Here is a 12,598-nt window from a genome sequence, read left to right on the forward strand (position 1 = left end):
GTTTGTGTCGTGATACCCTCACCAATCTTGCAACAGACCACCAACGTGAGATGTGCACAGCACGCTGGAGCACACCTACAGACTGCAGTACAGATTCAATTGAAGGAATAGGGGGCGAAGCATAAAAAGAATATATTTATAGATGTGATTATACATTTTTTTCTCTATCAACCTGATATCAGCTCCAAATTATAAAAGTTTTATTAACAAAAAGAAAAGAAAAAGGAAAAACATGTCATAAGTTGACTTACTTGCACGGGTCGCTGCAGCTGTTGTCTTGCTTCACCAAGATCTCCATCTTCTCCGTCGAGCTTGCGCAGAGCAATGGAAACAGCAGAAGCTGAGCAGCCATGAGACAGAAGAGTACAGTGACCACGGTGGCAATGATCAATGCACACTGATAGTACTGCAAGAAAGAGAATATACAGGTTATTCTACCAGTCATACCAAAACAGACAGTGCCAAGAAAACCCCCAAAAAAGTGCAGCACAAATATGTTGGAACTTTTTTTAGCCCATGTAATGTAGCAAAAAGCGATAAAAAGAAGAAGTCTACACAAAGAAAAATAACCAAAAATTTGCTACCTAGGGTGTATGGATCCATTTTAATACACGCGCCAATAGCTTTCTAGATGCAAACGGTAAATGTACAGTGCAAACACCATGCAAGCACTTAATAAAAAAAGTACAGACTAATGAAGCCTCCTGTATACAATGCTGTGTGCACACAGAGTTTTCCTTTACCAATCCCCCAGTTATACAAGTTTGAGCTTCGTGAGTAGACATACCCTGCGAGCACTGCTCTGTAAATGGCCCATATATACCAGATGTTCTTCTGCCTCCTCCGGGGAGGAAATCTGGGGGAAAAAAACACACACCACCACATAAGTACTGTGATATTCCTTAGATCTACCAACGATAAATCAAAAATAACACTCATAATTCATCATTTGTTTTGACAGATAAATGTTGGATGTCAGAAAACAGAGCAGAGGTAAAAAGATGGAACGTTTCCCTAATTAAGCTTATATTCACACACGGACGATTTCTGTCTGGATTTGTGTGCAGAAAATCTGTAGAACATTACGCTAGCACCAAAGTGGATGAGATATTATCAAATGTGTGCATTAAAGTAAGTACTCACTGGCTTGTAGACAACTTTTGGTTTCATTGTTGACCCAGTACCGTTACGTTGCAAAAGTTCTAAAGGAAAAAAAGGCAAAAATCATCTACTGTTCAGAATGTCAACATTCAGTCCATCTAAATCATACATGTCAAATCTGTCCCACAGGATGGTTTTATTTCGCCTGTGACACCACAACCACCACCCCTATGTGTGGCCATTATTCTGTACGGAGGACTATGCGGGGCCCATTATTCTGTATGGAGGACTATGCGGGGGCCATTATTCTGTATGGAGGACTATGCGGGGGCCATTATTCTGTATGGAGGACTATGCGGGGGCCATTATTCTGTATGGAGGACTATGTGGGGCCCATTATTCTGTATGGAGGACTATGTGGGCCCATTATACTGTATGGAGGATTATGTGGAGCCATTATACTGTATGGAGGACTATGTGGGGCCCATTATTCTGTATGGAGGACTATGTGGGCCCATTATTCTGTATGGAGGACTATGTGGAGCCATTATACTGTATGGAGGACTATGTGGGACCATTATACTGTATGGAGGACTATGTGGGGCCCATTATTCTGTATGGAGGACTATGCGGGGCTCATTATTCTGTATGGAGGACTATGTGGGGGCATTATTCTGTATGGAGGACTATGTGGGGCCCACTATTCTGTATGGAGGACAATGTGGGGCCATTATACTGTATGGAGGACTATGCGGGGCCCATTATTCTGTATGGAGGACTATGCGGGGCTCATTATTCTGTATGGAGGACTATGCGGGGCCCATTATACTGTATGAAGGACTATGCGGGGCCCATTATACTGTATGAAGGACTATGCGGGGCCCATTATACTGTATGAAGGACTATGCGGGGCCCATTATACTGTATGAAGGACTATGCGGGGCCCATTATACTGTATGGAGGACTATGCGGGGCCCATTATACTGTATGGAGGACTATGCGGGGCCCATTATACTGTATGGAGGACTATGCGGGGCCCATTATACTGTATGGAGGACTATGCGGGGCCCATTATACTGTATGGAGGACTATGCGGGGCCCATTATACTGTATGGAGGACTATGCGGGGCCCATTATACTGTATGGAGGACTATGCGGGGCCCATTATACTGTATGGAGGACTATGCGGGGCCCATTATACTGTATGGAGGACTATGCGGGGCCCATTATACTGTATGGAGGACTATCCGGGGCCCATTATACTGTATGGAGGACTATGCGGGGCCATTATACTGTATGGAGGACTATGAGGGGCCATTATACTGTATGGAGGACTATGTGGGGCCCATTATTTTGTATGGAGGACTATGTGTGGCCATTATACTGTATGGAGGACTATGTGGGGCCCATTATACTGTATGGAGGACTATGTGGGGCCCATTATACTGTATGGAGGACTATGTGGGGCCCATTATACTGTATGGAGGACTATGTGGGGCCCATTATACTGTATGGAGGACTATGTGGGGCTCATTATACTGTATGGAGGACTATGTGGGGCCATTATACTGTATGGAGGACTATGTGTGGCCCATTATTCTGTATGGCGGACTATGTGTGGCCCATTATTCTGTATGGAGGACTATGTGTGGCCCATTATTCTGTATGGAGGACTATGTGGGGTACATTATACTGTATGGAGGACTATGTGGGGTACATTATACTGTATGGAGGACTATGTGGGGTACATGATACTGTATGGAGGACTATGTGGAGCTCATTATTCTGTATGGAGGACTATGTGGAGCTCATTATTCTGTATGGAGGACTATGTGGGGCTCATTATTTTGTATGGAGGACTATGTGGGGCTCATTATTTTGTATGGAGGACTATGTGGGGCTCATTATTTTGTATGGAGGACTATGTGGGGCTCATTATTTTGTATGGAGGACTATGTGGGGCTCATTATTCTGTATGGAGGACTATGTGGGGCTCATTATTCTGTATGGAGGACTATGTGGGGCTCATTATTCTGTATGGAGGACTATGTGGGGCTCATTATTCTGTATAGAGGTTTATGTGGGGTCCATTATACTGTATGGAGGACTATGTGATTCCATTATTCGTCTGTATGGAGGACTATGTGGGGCTCATTATTCTGTATGGAGGACTATGTGGGCTCATTATTCTGTATGGAGGACTATGTGGGGCTCATTATTCTGTATACAGGACTATGTGGAGCTCATTATTCTGTATAGAGGTTTATGTGGGGTCCATTATACTGTATGGAGGACTATGTGATTCCATTATTCGTCTGTATGGAGGACTATGAGGGGCTCATTATACTGTATGGAGGACTATGAAGGGCTCATTATACTGTATGGAGAACTATGTGGCGCTCATTATTCTGTATGGAGGACTATGTGGGGCCCATTATTCTGTACGGAGGACTATGTGGCGCTCATTATACTGTATGGAGGACTATGTGGCGCTCATTATACTGTATACTGGTTGGCCCGTAACTTTATCCAAGTTTTTCATTTTGGCCCTCTGTGTGTTTGAGTTTGACATCCCTGATCTAAAGGATCCGGTCAATGATGTGCGGTTTGATGAGTATTCGGCTTAGTAATAGGTCGTCTAATATTTAATATCAGCCAAATGTGTGGTCACTAATTTCCGCAGCTCCTGACCACAATTGTTCCTCCCGTTGCTGATGTGCTCCTTGTTTTCAGGGTAGGGGCTGTATGTACAACCCCCACAGATTGCAGAAGTTACTGAAGGTCAAGCTGTGTAATCAAATTTTAGACAGAAGACAGGCATGTGACTAGTCACCGCGATTCACAAGACTTCTTTTTTGATGATTTTCTAACTATTCAGGAACATTCAGCTAGATCTGGATTCTAATGTTCGGCAACTTTTTTGACGATGACAGCAGTCATGTTCCACGGAAGACAGGCGGCTTTCAATTTAAGAAGACTTGTAAAAAAATATCACAAAGGGCAAAGATTCAGTGAGCTGTTCTAAATCATTATCAAAATACTTTGGTCAAGGCAGAGTGGCTCGTCGGAGCCCCTTGTTTGTACCCGACAAGCTCTACCCTATCCAGGTTCTCAACCTCAACAAGTGGGTACTTGGATGTAATACATGTGTTGACTTGGAACGTCTGAGGATGGTTTCACGCGTTCACAGCAAGAATATAGATCACAATATATGGACTGGCCAAAGGTCTCCTGACCTGAACTCAAGAACCTCTTATGATACTTTTAGAAGGTCAGATAATTGAGGAACACTCATTCTTGACTATCAAGGCTTAAACAGGCTGGCAGGCTTCCAACGAACCTCACTGGGTGCAATGTTTTTTTTTTCTTTTGCTAGCTTAAAAATCTTCATTCTCAGCAGTACATCGTCTTGTGTAGACTGGGGACATGTGCTCCCGAGAACAATGATATTCTATGCACAATGTAGGGACAGTTCTGCAAGTGTAAAAGTGGGGTGGGTCGGTCTGTGCAGGCCATTAAACAATCACTGATTAACTTGTATAATGCCAATCGGCGGTCATTTAACAGCCACAGTCGCCTTCTGTAAACCCAGCATAGGTATATAGGAGTCCATGGAGATCAGGTTAGCAGACCTGAGGCCATATAAATGATGGATGTGTGATCCTTTTTTTTTTCTCAGGAGACAAGCTGCCACCAAAGGCGTTTGACAGCTGCTTAATCCCCTCTCCGCAATGAAGTCACATACAGGCTCGACCAGACAGAGCAGGAATGCAATAGTAGATGGTGGTTCAGGAGAAAGGGGCACAAACCAACACCTACTGAAGGTGTATAGGCCCCTGTAGGAGGACCATATACATTATATATCTGTTCACTAAACCAACAGATGCCACAATACACATGTATAGAGATAAGGTGCTGCCAGATAAGGTGCTGCCAGACACTTCGGATGGCAGCTTCTCTACCCTGACAAAAGGATCAGGTATATTGAAATCCAACTTCCCAATCCTTCTCTCATATGATATCTGGGGGGGGGGGGGGGGAATTAGTTGCTCCCCACCATGTACATTAAATACTGGTGGCGATTAGGGATTTAGGAGCGTTTGGCATATTTAAGTCATAATATGGACTACTCTGGTGAATAACTTCCAGCACAGATAACACTCAGGACTTGTTGCATTTGATCACTTTTGAGGCTACAGATCTGCTCAAGTCACAAAATAGGAATTGCAACCAATTTCCCCATCACATGCTATGTTCGTGGTTTCCATAATGCGAGGCCGAGCAGCAGGATACTGACCTACATTGCAGAGTTGTGATTCATATGGGCGAGGTGTTCAACAGGTTTCAGGTAGGCCAAGGATAATGAGGACTGTCCTAAATAAATCAGGGGATGAGCTCTGACATGGGGAATTCAATTATTTTATATTTGCATGTATAGACACTGCTGCGAATTATCAATGGATTACAACCTTAAATGTCAGCAAATCCTATACATACAGTGGGTACGGAAAGTATTCAGACCCCTTTAAATTTTTCACTCTGTTTCATTGCAGCCATTTGGTAAATTCTAAAAAGTTCATTTTTTTCTTATTAAAGTACACTCTGCACCCCCATCTTGACTGAAAAAAACAGAAATGTAGAAATTTTTGCAAATTTATTAAAAAAAAACAAACTGAAATATCACATGGTCATAAGTATTCAGACCCTTTGCTCAGTATTGAGGAGAAGCAGCCTTTTGAGCTAGTATACCATGAGTCTTCTTGGGAATGATGCAACAAGTTTTCCACACCTGGATTTGGGGATCCTCTGCCATTCTTCCTTGCAGATCCTCTCCAGTTCCGTCAGGTTGGATGGTGAACGTTGGTGGACAGCCATTTTCAGGTCTCTCCAGAGATGCTCAATTGGGTTTAGGTCAGGGCTCTGGCTGGGCCAGTCAAGAATGGTCACAGAGTTGTTCTGAAGCCACTCCTTTGTTATTTTAGTTGTGTCCTTAGGGTCATTGTCTTGTTGGAAGGTGCACCTTCGGCCAAGTCTGAGGTCCAGAGCACTCTGGCAGAGGTTTTCATCCAGGATATCTCTGTACTTGGTGGCATTCATGTTTCCTTCAATTGCAACCAGTCGTCCTGTCCCTGCAGCTGAGAAACACCCCCACAGCATGATCCTGCCACCACCATGTTTCACTGTTGGGATTGTATTGAGCAGGTGATGAGCAGTGCCTGATTTTCTCCACACATACCGCTTAGAATTATCACCATAAAGTTCTATCTTTGTCTCATCAGACCAGACAATCTTAATTCTCATAGTCTGGGAGTCCTTCATGTGTTTTTGAGCAAACTCTATACGGGCTTTCATATGTCTTGCACTGAGGATAGGCTTCCGTCGGGCCACTCTGCCATAGAGGCCCGACTGCTGGAGGGCTGCAGTGATAGTTGACTTTGTGGCACTTTCTCCCATCTCCCTACTGCATCTCTGGAGCTCAGCCACAGTGATCTTGGGGTTCTTCTTTACCTCTCTCACCAAGGCTCTTCTCCCACGACTGCTCAGTTTCGCTGGATGGCCAGGTCTAGGAAGACTTCTGGTGGTCCCAAACTTTTTCCATTTAAGGATTATGGAGGCCACTGTGCTCTTAGGAACCTTGAGTAAAGCAGAAATTATTTTGTAACCTTTGTCAGATCTGTGCCTTGCCACAATTCTGTCTCTGAGCTCCTTGAGCAGTTCCTTTTGAGCTCATCATTCTCATTTGCTCTGACATGCACTGTGAGCTGTGAGGTATTATATAGACAGGTGTGTGCCTTTCCAAATCAAGTCCTATCAATTTAATTAAACACAGCTGGACTCCAATGAAGAAGTAGAACCATCTCAAGGAGGATCACAAGGAAATGGACAACGTGTGACTTAAATATGAGTGCCTGAGCCAAGGGTCTGAATACTTATGACCATGTCATATTTCAGTTTTTCTTTTTTAATAAATTTGCAAAAATATCTACATTTCTGTTTTTTTTTCAGTCAAGATGGGGTGCTGAGTGTACTTTAATGAGAAAAAAATGAATTTTAGAATTTACCAAATGGCTGCAATGAAACAAAGAGTGAAAAATTTAAAGGGGTCTGAATACTTTCCGTACCCACTGTAGTAGCCCCAATGTCTGAATATGGCTTCATTATGGTGTCCGGCTCTGAAGTCACTACATACATTACATTTAAAGGGGTTGTCTTGCTGAATGGTGGTGGTCCGAGCGCTGGGACCTGCACCGATCGTTAGGCGTGCACACTGCTGCTCCAGTCTAACAGCCGATCCACTCATTTCCTATCGGGCTACTTAGCGCTATGCTACGCTTTTCCAGCAGCCACATTAAGAATGAATGGAGGGGCAATCGGGCATCCGACCTGCTGCTTCTTTTTGTAACGGGGATTATAAAACTTCCCCTTTCTGCTGATCGGTGCAGGTCCCAGTGCTTGGACCTCCACCGATCAGTAAGTAATCACCTACCCCACATTTGCACTGGACAACCCTTTAACTCTACTGAGAGCAAGTCGCCCATCTCTATAAGCTGGCACTGGATAATGGGTACCTGGTGACATACGCGGTGAGCACCCATGTATTCAAAAGAGGCAATCGTTATGGTTTCTCAGCCAATAATTCAGCATATAAATTCCCTGAAATCACTACTGGGTGCAGTCATGCACTTTTTTTTTAATTATTATTTACACCAATTGTGCAAGTATATGACTGCAACATGTGAACAGACCCATCCAAGTAATCTTACACTGTATTTTTTTCCAACTTTTTTACAGCAATTTTCATAATCACAGTGAAAAGGAGCATATATGCAACAACTGAAGCGAAAAAATAAATAAATTAAAAAAGAGATATATATTTATATAATCTTGGACTGGTTTCACACCAGGAGTACGGACAACAATGTTTGGACCAAGTGAGGGTCTCATGACCAGATCTCAATGGCCACAAGACGTGCGGCCGCCCCAGACATCGCGGTCCATGCTCAGACCGTGAATGTCGGATATGTGGGACCAGCATGTTAGGATCGCATGGAACGGCTGCTACATGCGGCCATGCGATCTCTTATTCTACCCTTCCTCTAGAGAAGAATGTACACATACCTATAACTTATTAACCCCTCAAAGAGGTTGTCCAACTATCCCCCCCACCCCCCGAAAGAAAAAAAGAAAAAATTGGTAGAGAACAAATACGGTAAATACGGTGACATTCCGACATAGGGACATGCTGCAACCAATCACTGGCTGTGGCAGTGATCGGTGGCGTCTGATCTCAGAGCGGCTACTTTTATTTTCCAAAGGGCTTCTAAAAAAAACCTAAATAAATAAGAGATAGCAACTTCAGAAAATTAGTCTAATAGCAGAGAGGGCAGCAGAAAGGACATTTGGGTGCTGGATGTCAGTTAACCTGGGCTGGGGTACTCAGATATATGGTGAGGGCAACATATTTAACCCTTTATCCCCGGCGAAAGAAAGCCTGGCCAGAGCTATAACAGAACACAGGACACTTATTATTATTGCTGCACAGTCTTCTTATTCACATCGGATATTATGGGGAGCTGCTCCCCGTTTTTCCTGCAAGTTTTTTTTTTCCCCATGAAGATCCGAGGACACTTCACCTTTCCCCTAAGGGCCGTTCAGATATAAGTATATAGCAAGGTAGACTCCACATTGTTTACCAAGGACGTACAAGCCGCGCTGACATGTCGTAATACCTCCCGCTCATAGACCTGCGCACACTGTATTGTGAAATACAGAACTCCTATAATGTGTCAGTATCAGGGGAGTTGCTGAGAACTGGAGAGATGTAACTGAAGACTATATAGTGACTATGGAGTAGGGTTGTTGCTTTTTTTGTTTGTTTGTTTGTATATTTTCCTATAATACTTTAGAACATTACAATAAATTGGCTGATAACAGGAAACAATAGATATCTTTTTTACCCCCCAACATATTAAGTGGAGACCAGACAAACAGTAATTTACTGCAGTTTTGCAATATGTAATCAACTGCAACTTACAGACCAAGACAAATATCCAATGATTCTGGGAAAGATTCATCATTTGCAAGTTTTATAAGTAATATTTTTGGTCTCCTTTCTTTTTTTTCACTGGCAAAAAAAGAGCACGATGTCGGAATAGTTTACTTTAAATTAAAATGTATTTATTTTTTGCTCTTTTACTGTATCTGTGCCTTTTTGACCACATCACTAAGCATGTAAAGACCCCATACACATTAGAATAATTTCGACCGGATCCACCGTTATTGACGGGTGCAGCAGACACTCTAATGTGTATAGGGACGTCGGCTGACTGATCGTCAGGGAAGGTGTCGATTGGACATGTCCGAATTCAGACTGACGATCACTTTGTTCCCCTGAAGATGATCCGCCGGCAAAGATGTCGACCAGTGTTTTCATTTCATAGCGAACACAGGTGATTTGTGCGAGTGCTTCCGTGTATGGGGGAGACGGCCGAGATGGCTGGCGAAGCGAATGACTGCCCAAAGCGTTGTTCAGCCAACAGCCATCTAATGTGTATGACCGGCTTTAGTCTCCAAGTGAGCCAAAAGGAAAAAAAAAGTGGACAGATAACAGATTATATACTCCACAATTGCTTAAAAATTGTGCGACATATCAAAAAAAAAAAATCACAAATAAGGAATTAGTTCAAAACATCTGGATAATGAAAACCACATCCATATTGGCGAGCAAACTTAAAAATGATGAGGATTGGAGGAAAAAAAAATAATAATAAAAGTAAAAATGTTGCAAAAGCCATAATGACGTTAATGGAAAAATAAAAATGCTTAAAACAAAGTACAAAAAAAGGGATTAATCGGGGCCTTAAAGGGTTGTCCCATGATTGATTTTCAGGAGTGAACCACTCCTCTAGCTCACGGCTTTCTGCTTGCATTTCTAAATGATTGACAGTTCAAACCAACGGCATCGAGTCACTGATCCAATCTGTGCACTCTCCCATGCATTGCCTCTGCAGCAACGGAGAAGCGCAGCAACAGGCCTCAGAGCAGCACTTACAAGCTATTTTCAATAGAGTTTGCAAGAGCTGCACTCCTTGCCTAGGAGACCGGCCACTGCTGATAGACTGCAGAGGTGGCCGATAACCTGGGTCAGTAAACAATTAAAAATACCTTTGTTTTTTAAGATTGGAGATGATTTTTAATAATGAGTAAATTGCAAAGTTGCTTGTTTTTACAAGCCCTTTTCAACAAATTTTGTATTAACACTTAAATTTATGGAAAGCAATCTAACTTTATACAATGAAGCCAAGAAAACAATCCTTGAGTATATATTAAAAAAAAAAGTGCAATGGAAAGCAGAAACTCATTTTTGACCTCATTGTATATAAATATTACAATATATGTTCACCACGACATAATGTAATGCGATAACTGCAGTCAGCAAAGCGCACTTTTGACGCGTGCCACTTTTCCATTTGTTCTACGACACGGTTACTGCGCTATAGCACGGTCGTCACTGGAAATCGCTGTGGTTTCCCATCTTTACATAGAGAAGGTAGGGTCTGAACACAAGGACTGCGGCTCAGAAAGAGATGAAAGAAGAAGGATATTAGGACAATAGTGTCAGCTGTCACAGAGGAGAAAAGCGGACATTAAGGAGCCCTCCTTGTATCCATACAACTGACACAAAGTAGCAGAGAAGTCAGCAGTGAAACCTACCCCAAGCTCAGCAGGCAGCGTCCTCCTCCACCGTCATCTGTGGGATACAAAGCAACTGCCCAGACAGGCCTGGTGTGCAGGGGGCCGGGCAGGACGCGGCCAGGAGGGGCCTGTGCAGCTGTGGTTTCCTGCTGTAGGAGTGGTTATTCCAGGGCTGCAGAAATGTCACTTGGGTTAATGCTGAGCTTCTTTTTGATTTCTAGTGGTATGTGCACACAGTCGGCATTGGCAGCGCTTTGAACGCAGTATACTTTATGCTGTGTCCAAAGCTCTGCACGCAGGTATAGCCGCATGTGTTCATTGAACCATGCGGATTCACCGCATCCCATACATTACAGTGATCTAATTTCTCTTGCGGAGACTAGTGGCTCCGCAAGAGAAATTGACATGCTGCGGTCTGGAAAGACGAGCCGCATGTCCGTGTCCTCAGGTGATCCGCAGGTGCACGGAGACACATAGTGGGCATGGGATTTCTACAAATCCCATCCACTATGCTGTAACATCTAGCCGCTGTGGTTTGCACGCAGTGCAAGTGTGCTGCATCCAATCCGCAGTGATTACTGATCGTGTGCATGTACCCTAACTGTCTCAAACTTCCCCAAGTTTCCATTTTTTTCATCCCCACCTTCTAAGAACTATAACCTTTCTTAACAATAGATGTCACCTCCTCCTCCTGTACAATGACTGATAACACCTCTATATACAGTAGATAACACAGGATCCGCCATTCACAATAGGTGATGTCACAGCTCACCTCCTCCTCCTGTACAATGACTGATAACACCTCTATGTACAGTAGATAACACAGGATCCACCATTCACAATAGGTGATGTCACAGCTCACCTCCTCCTCCTGTACAATGACTGATAACACCTCTATATACAGTAGATAACACAGGATCCACCATTCACAATAGGAGATGTCACACCTCACCTCCTCATTATAAAAATATGAAAATGCCAAAAGTCATTTTCTGTAGCTGCATTTCCCCCAAAAATACAATTAAGGCTATGTGCCCACGTTGCGGACCTGAAGAATATTTTTTACGCTTCTCCCTGGCAGGAAAATCGCATGCGGATATTACATGCGGTTTTCCCGCCAGGTAGAAGCGTTTGTGAGGCGTCTTTGCATGCATTTCCGCATGCGGGTTATCAAGCACTTCTCCAAGCATCACTTGGAAAAGTGCTTGACAACTTGTTCAGAATGGTAAAAATTAAAAAAATAAATTTTATACTCAACTTCCGATGCATTCTCTGCCCCGTCCGGAGTCTTGAGCGGCTCACGCTGTTGTGTGCAGGACCTGCGGTGACGTCATTGAGTCATGTGGTGGGTCACATGACTCAATGACGTGGCAGGTCCTTCAGACAACAGCGCGACGGAGGGAAAACATCAGAAGATAAGTATAAACTTTATTTTATTCTTTTTTTTACAGGTTCTTTGGTACCCAGGTCTGGATGAGAGTCTCCTCTCATCCAGACTTGGGTACCATCCGCACATTGATTCCGCTGCGCTTCCGCAAAATTAATGAACATGCTGCGGATTTTTGACCGCAGCATATACGCTGCGGAAAAATCCGCAACATGGGCATTGACATTGCGGAATGCCATTGGGGACCATGGGGTGCGGATATACATGCGTTTTTCAAGCGTTTACGCTGCGGAAATTCCGCAGCATATACGCTTGAAAAACGATACGTGGGCACACAGCCTAAAGAATACACTGCTTAAAAAAATAAAGGGAACACTCAAATAACACATCCTAGATCTGAGTGAATGAAATATT

The 12,598-nt window shown here is 43.5% G+C and overlaps 1 protein-coding gene across 2 annotated transcripts in view; it reads right to left on the minus strand.

Annotated features, from left to right (window-relative positions):
* PLD3 (phospholipase D family member 3) overlaps positions 1–12,598 on the minus strand; it is a 32,284-nt gene that overhangs the window by 17,571 nt on the left and 2,115 nt on the right. Inside the window, exons 1-4 of one of the 2 annotated variants that reach the window (XM_073641475.1) lie at positions 10,816–10,961; positions 1,144–1,202; positions 788–856; positions 252–406 (exon numbers count right to left, since the gene is read on the minus strand). In XM_073641475.1, coding sequence (XP_073497576.1) covers positions 252–406; positions 788–856; positions 1,144–1,170 — 251 coding nt within the window. In that variant the 5' untranslated portion in view covers positions 1,171–1,202; positions 10,816–10,961. Of the gene's footprint in view, positions 1–251; positions 407–787; positions 857–1,143; positions 1,203–10,815; positions 10,962–12,598 lie in introns of those variants that run through there. The other variant, XM_073641476.1, reaches the window with a different exon arrangement.

This window comes from Phyllobates terribilis, unplaced genomic scaffold (assembly GCF_046119375.1).
Source record: "Phyllobates terribilis strain yellow unplaced genomic scaffold, ASM4611937v1 Scaffold_7__3_contigs__length_470593459, whole genome shotgun sequence".
NCBI classification, from domain to species: Eukaryota; Metazoa; Chordata; class Amphibia; order Anura; family Dendrobatidae; genus Phyllobates; species Phyllobates terribilis.